General features: G+C 56.8%; 1 protein-coding gene across 3 annotated transcripts; it reads right to left on the bottom strand.

Annotated features, from left to right (window-relative positions):
* Positions 1–444: 444 nt before the first annotated feature.
* On the bottom strand, positions 445–8,975 carry MCOLN1 (mucolipin TRP cation channel 1). Of its 3 annotated transcripts, XM_068980329.1 has the most exons (14): positions 8,860–8,975; positions 6,914–7,119; positions 5,690–5,857; positions 5,438–5,603; positions 4,939–5,047; positions 4,617–4,713; positions 4,288–4,387; positions 3,979–4,085; positions 3,722–3,871; positions 3,494–3,595; positions 3,005–3,127; positions 2,445–2,660; positions 735–865; positions 445–632 (listed from the first exon to the last, which is right to left on the bottom strand). In XM_068980329.1, the coding sequence occupies exons 1-14, from the start codon at positions 8,888–8,890 to the stop codon at positions 596–598; spliced, it is 1,743 nt and encodes a 580-aa protein (XP_068836430.1). In that variant the 5' UTR covers positions 8,891–8,975; the 3' UTR covers positions 445–595. The 3 variants fall into 3 exon arrangements, with proteins under 3 accessions (XP_068836430.1, XP_068836432.1, XP_068836431.1); XM_068980331.1 differs by lacking the exon at positions 2,445–2,660; XM_068980330.1 differs by lacking the exon at positions 5,690–5,857.
* Between the last annotated feature and the right edge of the window lie 1,606 nt (positions 8,976–10,581).

Below are 10,581 nucleotides of genomic sequence, written 5' to 3'. Positions count from 1 at the left end.
GGTCTCCTCCCACCCGAGGATGCACCTGGCTACCGGTGCGAAAACACCTGCCGGGAGCTGGGGGAGCGGGGTAAGAGTCGGGAAGTCGAGAGCTACCGGGAATAGACAGAAGACAGATCTTAGGAAAGCCGAGGGCTCGCTAACAACCCGCGAGAGGATGTCCCTGCAGGTGCCAAGGAAACCCGGACTCACCCAGGAGCCGCAGCTGGGGTCCACCCTTCGCCAACTCCGTTAGCGTTCCGCCCAGCGACGCAGGCGCGGCCCCTTTAAATTATTCATCGAAGGGCGCGCCGCAGCCCCGCCCCCCGCCATGCTTGGAAGGTCGCGCGGAGTATGGCGACGCTTTAAAGGGACCCACGACCAGTTGGCGCAGGGGATGCCCCTCCCACCACAAATGAGAACCAGTTTATTTTCCCGTTTATTTAACACCCACCCTATCCTTGTCCAACGTCCGACCCGACTGGCCCAGGCCCTCACGGGGCGCGACTGGCAGCCGGCCTTAAAAGCAAAGGGTAAAATAAATAAGTTTGGGTCTCCGCACTCCGGGGGTGGTGGTGGTGAGGGGGCTAATGTCCAGTAGCAGTCCGGGTCCGAGTCAATTCACCAGCAGCGAATCCTCCTCCGAAGCGTCCCTGAAGGAGGGGAAGTGTTAGCGGAGGTGGAAAGCATCGCTTCCCTCCGTTCGCTTCCCTTCCATCAGCCAATCCCAAACCCGAGCCAAACCAGCCTCGAACCTGCCACAGCAGCAAAGGAGGCTGCAGGCGGAGCCGCTCCCGCGGCGGAATTTGCCAGAGGTGGGGCTGTCCTGGCACTGTGCGATGTAGGCCTGGAGCTCGCTCACTTCTGCGCCCGATCCGCCTGGGTGCTGGGGAGAGAGACCCGGGACCCGCATGAAAGACACCCCTGCCCTCCCCCTCCTCTCCAACCATCTGAATCTCCTCCCTGATCCTGGTAGACCAACCAGGCTCTCTCCTCTGGGGCTTTGTACATGCTGTGCCCTCCACCTGCTGGTTCACCTGGAGACATTCCCTGACCACTGAATGTGCCCTCTCCACCTGTGGGTCCACCACCTAGAGCCATGCTGGACCCAATCTGGGTGCTTGGCAACCACCTACTGACTTGGGTGCACACAGCGGAAGCAAGGTCTGGGTTTGTACCCCCAAGGCTGATACACATGTGTGATCTTTAAGTGCCAGAGGAAGACCTATGAGGGGTCCTTGGGTCTGAGTGACAGAAGTATGTCTGTTGCCTGGCTGTATGTCCAGGCACAGGCCTGTGCAGTCTTCTGCATTCCCAGTTGCAGAGATGTTCTGGCTTTCAGCCTCTTTTTCACCCTTCCCAACCTCATGGGACCACTCTCTTCTCTAAATCCTTTCTGGCAGTTCCTTCTCCCTGGTGCGCTTTCTCCTGGGCTCTTGTCTCATCAATCCAGAATGTTCTGAGATGATGGAAAGGTTTGATATCTATGCTGTCTAAATCTGGTAGCTACTAACGGCACTGGCATTTGGGTGCTTGCTCTATGCCCTGTTGTGAGTGAGGAAGTGAATTTAGAATTGTTTCATTTTCATGAAAGTCAAAGTGTAACTAGTCACATGTGTGGCCAGAGACCAGACAGCACATTTTAGAAATTTGCCTGGACTCAGCCCAACACCAGTCTAAAGCAGAGGGCCTCTGTAACCTTCAGTACTTCCTTTTTATACCACTTCCCATCGGTAGGTTGCCATACTCTGGTTTGTCCATTATCCATCCTGCCCACCAGTGCTGGACAGACACCTGGCACCAGGCTTGGCGCACAACAGGCCCCCAAACACATCTGCTGAAAGATGCGTCTGCTGACAGCTGTGTGACATCTGTCCACCTGTTATGCCCACGTTCTGCTCTGGGCCCTGCAGCTTGCAGGACCACCATCATTCCTCAGACCCACAGACAGAGGGGCTGGGAGCAGCACTTCTGGAATCACACAGTTTCGGGATGAGCCGGGTTCACCAGCTGCCTAGTAGCCAACCTTGGGCGAGTCACTGAAACTCTATGGCTTGGTTTGTGTGTGTTCAGTCACTCAGTTGTGTCCGACTCTTTGCAATCCCAGGGACTATAGCCCACCAGGCTCCTCTACTCAAGGGATCTTCCAGGCAAGAATGTTGGAGTGGGCTGCCGTTTCCTACTCCAAAGGCTTGGGTTCCCTGTTGGTAAAAGATGCAGGAATCCTACCTGGCCCCACACCTTGATAAAACTGAGAATGCAGCAGCTGTGACAAGGATGGTATCAGCCCCTCTTGGGCCCCCCAATTCTGAGCTAACCTCTCCTTTGGCCTCGTGGAATCTCCCATATTCTTTCCCAGGGTCCTTCTCGCCTCACCCCGTTGTGGCCAACCTCGAGGGACTAACAGCCTAAGTTTGGGGCTGTGTGCTAATGCGTGTGGGGTGGCCCACAGGGAGGTGGCTGACCTTGATGGTGTCGTAGGCGCCTGTGATGAGCGCGATGAAGAGGCTGAGCACCATGTAGATGAACAGGCTGATGAAGGAGTATAGGTAGAGCTGAGAGAAGAGCCAGACCAGGCTGCTGCGGCTCTGCTGCGCCTGCATGGCCGCGAAGGTCACGAACATGTCATCCCCGTTGATAAGAGAGAACAGGCACTCGGACACCATGGACAGTGAGCGGAACTGCAGGTGGGCAGCACAGTAGGGCGGTCAGAGCAAGCGGGGGGCGTGGCGGGGGCTGGCACTGGGGAGTCAGGACAGCAGGCAGAGCACTAGTAGTCATGGTAAGGCCAACTAGGGGGGATGGGTCACTGAATAAGGGTCAAGGCCAGGGTTACTGGGGGGGTTCAGAGAGGACAGTGGATAGAATTGCTGGAGACCAGGGATCAAGGTGGGTCTTTCTGTGTCACCAGATCAACAGCAGATGGAGCTGCTGGTGTCAGAGGACTCGGGAAGTAAGAAGGGGAGCCAGGGACCCCTGGACGGTGGGTCATGAGCGCCACCCACAGGTCCCTGCCAGCCCCTACCTTCACGTGGTAGGGCCCCAACACGATCCAGCCACAGAAGCAATAGCCCAGATAGATGACGGCCACACAGCAGCAGAAGCGCATAACGCTGGGCAGGGCCACCCGCAGCGTGGCGATGAGGATCTGTGGAGGGAGGGGTGGGGAGGGACAGTGTGGGCGTACCTACAACACAGGCCAGCTGGGGTGACCAATGAAGCTGCAGGGAGCCTCAGAAGGGGCCGCAGGGTGCTGAGGGCACACCCCCTTGGCTGGATTCAGCTGGCAAGGGGTTGGGGATGAAAGTGGGCTCACATAGGCCCCTGCCCATGTAGAGTGACAGGTATGTCTGGTGGGGGTGGGGGGGCAGGTATGGGGAAGAGGCTTCTGGTGGGTCGTCTGCAGGGGCTGTTGATGGCAATATGGTTATGATTTATCTGGGGGTGGGGGGGTGAGAATTAAGGGACACGTGGCTGCCACCAAGAGGGCCTTGGCTGCATGTCTGAAGCTTACATTGTACTTATGGAAGAAGGTCAAATAGCGGATGACTCCGACCCAGACTAGCAGTGTTGAGGTGCCCAGGAGGATGCTGCAGACGTCGTAGCTTGCCAGGTTCTAGGGGCGGAAGTAGCGTCAACTCCATCTGGCCCTTCCCTGGGGATGGCATCGGCAGGGAGTGGGAGAGGGGGCCAGGGTCTGGAAGGAGATGGGGTGGGGAGGCAGGGCGCGGGCAGGACCCACCTTGGCTTCAATGCCAATCTTCATGATGGTACCCGAGATGGTGAGCATGTCGCTGGTGACCAGAAGGATGTACCAGCCATTGACAAATTCCAACCGCTCCCACAGGCTGATGACCCGTCCCCGCCGTCGCCACACGAACCTGACAAATTCCTGCAGGGGTAGGCGGGTGGGGTGAGGGCCGGTCTGGGCAGGGGAGGCTCACCACCCTGGCGGCCCCAAGGGTCCCAGAGCTGGGTGAGGCTGGGGGTGGCTCTCACATTCTGCAGGAGGAAGCCTCGGAGCAGTGAGCGGGCGCACAGCAGGAAGGAGAAGGCGCAGGTGAGGATCACAACCACGTCAAACAGGAGCCGGAAGCTGTTGTCTCCTGTGGGGAGGGGGCCAAAGGCAGGGCTGGGGATGAGGCGACTGGGCCAGGCCCCAGGCCCGGGGGGGCTTCAGGGCTGGTCAGTGGGCTCATAGGTTTCTCTGGGTGAGTCGGGAGCTTGGTCCATGCTGGTCTGGGGCTCAGGGCTCCCAGAGAAATTCAGAGCCCCTGGGCAGCACTAGTTCGGGGCTTGGGGGCTCACCATGGCCAAAGACGCTGGGGTGCTTACACTCCTGGATGTGGGCCTGGGTCTCTAGGCTGATGGGGACACGCCCACTGTGTGCCTTATTGTCAAATGTGATCTGCAGGGGTGCAGCGAGATGAGATGGGACAGGGTAAACCTCGGCAGACCCAAGGCTCTCAGACTTGCAGGACGGATGATCTCTCCAGCCCCAGTCTCCCCCATCAGCCCCACACTGCCCCTGGCCCAGGGTCCCCCAGCTCGAGAGTTCAGGAGTCCTGTGCCCCGCCCCCCACCCTACCCCATCACGGGCTGGTTCCTCACCCACACCCCAGGGACCGTGGGCTCACCAGGATACTGAAGGTGTAGCAGTCTGGGATTTCATTGTTGATCAGGCTCTGGAGGTTAATGGTCTTCAGCTGGAAGTGGATGGTGACGTTGATCAGCCTGGGGGGGAGGCTTGGGTGAGGGGGTGGGTGGGCTCTGCCTGAGTGCCAGTGCTCTGCCCCACGCTGACTCTGCAGCTGGCACAGGAAGTGCTCACGTGGCAGCATTAGCTTGGCCTGCCCAGCCCCGGCTTGTGGGGAAGTGGCTGCCCCCTCCCCCAACACTGAAGATGCCTGGAGTCCTGCCTCCCCGCACCCCCAGCCCCCTCGATCAGTCAGACAGTACTTGTGGAATTTGAGCGTGAGGTTCCTGTAACTGGCGCTGCCATCCGAGAGGGAGAGATCATCACTGGGGGGAACGGGGGGTCTCTCAGGGGGGTCCACCCGGATACAGTCTGAGGACAGGGAGTCAGGGAGGGGACACTGCTGGCAGGGGAGGCACAGGCAGGTCTCCCCAGAGTCCCCGACAGCCCCTTTCCCTGCCTTTCCTCTCCCTTCGTATTTCCACATTTGTCTGTTTCCGCTGTCTACCCCACAAGGGTCAGGCCCAGCCTATCTAACTCCGTACACAGGCCCCAGTGCCTGGCGCTCCGTGGCCCGAGGTGTTTAGTGAATGAATGACAGTGAAACATAACATGCAGCTCTGTCTGTACATCAAGCAGCCTACTAATCATCACGTCATCCTCACCACCCTGTCTTCCAGATGAGCAGGAGGGATTTTCAAGTGGGATTTTAATCCTAGCAGCCCGGGCTCCTGACCACTGAGCCCTGCCCGGCCCACTCACCGGTGACGACCATCGGATCAATGTCAAATGTGTCGTTGGCTGGGTCCACGTGGCCCCGGTGGTAGTAGCACTGGCAGAGGGCTAAGGCTGAGCCGTTGGCCCAGGGGCCGCCCCCGCCCCGCACATAGGCATACCGGCCCAGGGACACATCTGGGAGCGTCAGGTACTGCGGGCAAAGGAGGGGAGGGTCTGTCAGCCCCGCTCGCTCTCCCCTGAGGGACCAGCTGCCCACTGGCTCCTGGCCACCCGCACCTGGTCCACGGCATAGAAGATGGCCTGGTATAGCTGCTGCCGCGTGTAGGCTGCGAACGTGTCATCCGCCCCATCCGTGTAGCCCAGCAGGAAGAGGTGCCGGAAAGCGATGGTGTTCTCCTCCCGGAACGTCACTGCCAGCTGGTTGCTGAGCCCAAACAGGATGAGCTGGCAGGAGGGACAAGGATGATGGGAATCTCCCACAGTGCATGAGTGGAGGGAGAGAAGAGAGAGGGCCCTCCCCATGAGGGCAGGCTCTCCATACATACACAGTGGCTACTCATAGAACTCACAGCAACGGCTAATGTCCATTACATGTGTACTGGGTGCCAGCTGCTGTGCTAAACCCAAACCTATGGGGAGAGTCAGGCTCCAGGAGTTGATGGACAGGGAAGCCTGGCGTTCTACAGTCCATGGGGTCACAAAGAGTCAAACACGACTGAGCGACTGGACTGAACTGCACAGGGTAAGTACCACTGCTGGGTTCCTTTTGCTATTGTTCAGTCGCTCAGTCGTTTCCGACTCTTTTCGATCCCATGGACTGCAGAACGCCAGGCTCCTCTGTCCATGGGATTTCACTGGCAAGAATGCTGCAGTGGGTTGCCATTTCCTCCTCTAGAGCATCTTCCTGACCCAGGGATTAAACCTGCATCTCCTGCATTAGCAGGTGGGTTCTTTACCACTGAGTCACCTGGGAAGCCCCTCACTGGGCTCCTTTACTGACAGGAGATTAGAAGCATGGTGACATACCCAAAGTCACTAGACCAGAAGCTCTCATGGTGAGTCTGACTCATCATGGAGTCCTGGGAGCCCAGCACAGGTCCTGGGAGAGGGAGGGGGTGAGGGCAGTAATCTCTGCAGCCACCAGATCAGTTTTCTTTGAGGGTCAGCACAGCATCAGACTGCCAGGGTCCACATGCCAGCTCCCAAGGCTTAGTTGCTATGTGACTTTGGACAAGTCCCTTAACCTCTCTGAGCCTCATTTGTCTCATCTATAAAAAAAGGGCGACAACAATGACCAGGACCTTAGAGGGCATTTGTGAAGCTTAAAGGAGCTGCTCCTGTGCAGGCCCCAGAGGGCTTCCGACTGATGAGTGCCACTGTCACTATCATGATGCTGCTGCTGGGGCAGGACTAGGCTCTGACTCTAGGCTTTTCCCCTTCAAGGAAAATAGGGCCCACCGGTGGAATTCTGGGGGCAGGGGCGAGTGGTACAGGTCTCACCTGCACGGTGACCACCAAGATCTTCACCACTTGCAGCATAAGCTTGAAAGGCTTGCGACCCTTGGCCCGGAATTTATCACAGGGGCTCATGAAGAAGTACTTGAGACGGCGACGGAGATCTTCCTCTTCTGGAGGGGTTGAAGGGGCTGGGGAAGCCCCTGTCTGAGTCCCATATCCAGGGCTGGGTGTCAGAAGCCGCTCAGTCTCTGTGAGATGGGAGGGAGGGGGAAGTGGGGACCAGGCCGAGACAAGTTTACCTGCCGATAGGGGAGGCAGGTCCCAAGCTCCAGCTAAGAAAGAACTCTGGAAGATCTAAGGAAAACCAGAAAGTTCGTAACATTTTACAGATATTTGCAACAGTGCTGGTCAAAGACTATAAATCACTTGAAAGAGCCTGAACTGATTCCTGGTCCTGCCTCGGGGCACTTAGCTTCCCAGAGTCTCAGCTTCCTCGACTGCAAAATGGGGCAATAAATTCTCTCACTAGGAAGCTAAGGATTTGATACTTACATAGCATTCCATTCCTAAGCCTCAGTGGTTCCTCAACAAGTAGAGGCTATTCTATTTTTTTGTTTGTTTTTTTCCCCCTTCTTTTTGGCCATGCCTAAGGGCTTGCAGGATCTTAGTTCCCAGACCAGGGACTGAACCCAGGCCACAGCAATGAAAGCACCAAGTCCTAACCACTAGACCACCAGGGAACTCCTGAAAGTGAAAGTGAAGTCGAGTCTGACTCTTCGCGACCCCACAGACTGTAGCCTACTATAGACTGTAGCCTACAGGCTTCTCCATCCATGGGATTTTCCAGGCAAGAGTACGGGAGTGAGTTGCCATTTCCTTCTCCAGGGGATCTCCCCAACCCAGGGATTGAACCCGGGTCTCCCGAATTGCAGGCAGATGCTTTATCCTCTGAGCCACCAGGGAAGCCCAGGGAACTCCTAAATAGAGGCTATTCTAAGCACCACTGATTCCTTTCAATCCTGACCAGCCCAAGAGGAAGTCCAAGTTTTCAGCAACTGCCAGGGTCATAGTTGATCACAGCAGCCAAGAATAGTCCCTGACATACACCCATGATCCCCGCTGGAAGAACCCTGTTTCATTCCAAAGCCTGGCTGGCTCTCTGCCTAGCCCAGCCACCAAGATGAAATGTGGACACTCTCAGAACCTGTCCCACAGGGAGGGCCACTTTCAGATCCCTTTGGCACTCAGATGCTGTTGTGGTTGTTTACAAGACAGCTGGATGGGAAGCCAGAGGGCGGGTCACCTCCCTGGCTGGGATCACAGCTAATCCACCCCAGGCTCCAATGACTAGGACATCTCTGAGGTGTCTGCAGCTGCTTTAAGAGGAGATGATCAACACACGGGCATTCCTCAGGCTCCCTCCCCTACGAGAGGCAACTGAGCTTCCATGGGTCTGGAGATCTGAAATTGAGTTAGGCGCCTCGGTTTAAAGTGGCAACCCCGCCCCAGCAGTCCTGCCTGGGTTTAGAAGCATTTGCCTCCTGGCCTGGGGAAGCAGAGTCTGGGAGTCTGACGTTGGAACGGGAGGGTGGGGGTGGGGGCTGGAGAAGCTGGGGCCGCGGTCGGAGTTTCAGCAGAACTGAGCAACCATAATCTAGGTTCGGGATGCAAATCCTGAGACCCTCGCCGCCGCGAGTCGGAGAAGCTGGCGGCTCGCCAGCTGCCTGAGTTGAAGGTGCTCAAAGCACAGCCCGGAGTCCCGCCACTTAGAGCGGAGAAGCTGGTGCCCACCCGCCACATGCGGGCAGCCTGCCCTTTCTCCTAGGCTCTAGGAGCCGTCAGTCCATACCGACGCCACCGGGAAGCTGAGAGGTGGGCATGGGAGCTGAGGAAAGGGAAACCCGGAGCGCCACCGTCCCAGGTAGGAGAAGCCGTCCGCAGGTTCGCAGCCCGCGTTCCGGAGCTCGCCGGGCTGTCTGCGCCCTCACCTGAGCCGCGCGGGCCTACGGGGACTGCCATGTCGGGGCCCGGAGCGCCGGACGCCGCCGGGCGCTGCGGGGCAGCCGGGGTCCGAACGCCCCGCGCTGTCACTGCGGCCTCGCTCCCTGGCGGTGCAGCTTCAAACCCTCCCGCATCAGCTGACTCGCGCCTCAGACACGTGACCATCGCGGCCTGGGAGGCAGGCGACCAAATCCGGTCCCGCCCCCTGCGCCACGACACCCCCTGCCTGAGCAGCGCGCAAGCGTGCCTCGGACGGCAGCTGGCTTCCTCTAGGCGGTCGCGAGGTCCTAGCGCCGAGGGTGCCAATGTGCTGGGGGATGGGCCGGCTGTGAGCGTGCGGACTCAGGACTGACTCTGTCCTGGCTCCCTGTCGTTCTGGCGTCCAGTGCCAATCTCTTGGCTTCCATGTCTAATGCTTGACCTCTTTCCCTCCGCGGTGTAGGTTAATGATCCTGTCTCAAGGGTAGCCCGCTCCATCCTTCCAGAAACCTTCCCTTACTCTCAACCCCCTCTCATCTGAAGTATCATTAATCCTACTTCTTTCCCTAATTGTATCCTAAATAGGACCACTTTCCTCCACTCCTATGGCTGTCAGCCCAGAGTTTCCCAACATTCCTGGCTTGGACCACTGTAACAACCTCCCTGATCTTAGACTCCTACTTCTGATCCCCCTCCATTCCCTTCTCCATCCAGCAGCCAGAAGGGTCTTCCAAAAATAATTGATATCAGTCCTCTGTCAGAATCTGCTGGTAGCTTCCCATTTCTCTTGGATGACAAGCAAACTTCAATCTACTGGAGCCCTCTTTTCCAGCCCCACCTACCTCCTCCCCTATCTCATCTCAGTGGCCTCAGGGCCTTAGTACAATCTTCTTGCCTTAGGCAAGAAGGCAGGCAATTTGGGTTTAAATTTACACCCTCCCAACCACCACTTCTGGGTCTTTGAAAAACTCCTTTAAATGCCATGTGCCTCAGTGTCCTCATTTGCAAAAGGGGAATACTCAGTTATCTGTCTCATGGAGATGCTGACAGAAATAAATGAGAGGGCTTCCTTGATGGTCTAGTAATGAAGAATCTGCTTATCAGTGCAGGGAACACAGATTCTATCTCGGTCTGGGAAGATCCCACACGGCAGGGAGCAACCAAGTCTGTGCTCCACAACTACTGAGCCAGTGCTCTAGAGCCTGTAAGTCACAACTACTGAAGCCTGTCTGCCTAGAGCCTGTGCTCCATAGGAGAAACTAAGGCAATGGGAAGCCCGTGCACCACAACCAAGTGTAGCCCTTGCTCACTGTAACTAGAGAAAAGCCCACGCACAGCAAAGAAGACCCAGCGTGACCAAAAGATAAATAAAATTACTTTTTAAAAAAGAATTAAGTGAGAAAATGCAAATTCATAGCACAAGTCTGGACCAACAGTAGTACTGAAGTAGCAGTGATTGGATTTACAAAGTGCTTCCACAGGGAAGCTGTCCCCTATTTAAATCAGAAATCTTGTTATGCTTCTTGAATGCACCATACTTTATAGTTGCTTTTTAAGTGTTTCTGAACTCTGGGAGCTCTGTGAGAACCAAGGCCATGCTAATCTTGCTCCCTGCTGAGACTTGAGCAGTCAACACATGTGTATTGAATGCATAAGCGAGTGACCTCTCATTTGTCCTGTGGTGTACCTGCAATGTGGGCTTTGAAGGATAAGGGGTAAGTCTGGGGAGC

Source organism: Capricornis sumatraensis, chromosome 9, assembly GCF_032405125.1.
Source record: "Capricornis sumatraensis isolate serow.1 chromosome 9, serow.2, whole genome shotgun sequence".
NCBI classification, from domain to species: domain Eukaryota; kingdom Metazoa; phylum Chordata; class Mammalia; order Artiodactyla; family Bovidae; genus Capricornis; species Capricornis sumatraensis.
The sequence above is the reverse complement of the archived record's forward strand: the minus strand, read 5'-3'. Positions and strand labels throughout refer to the sequence as shown.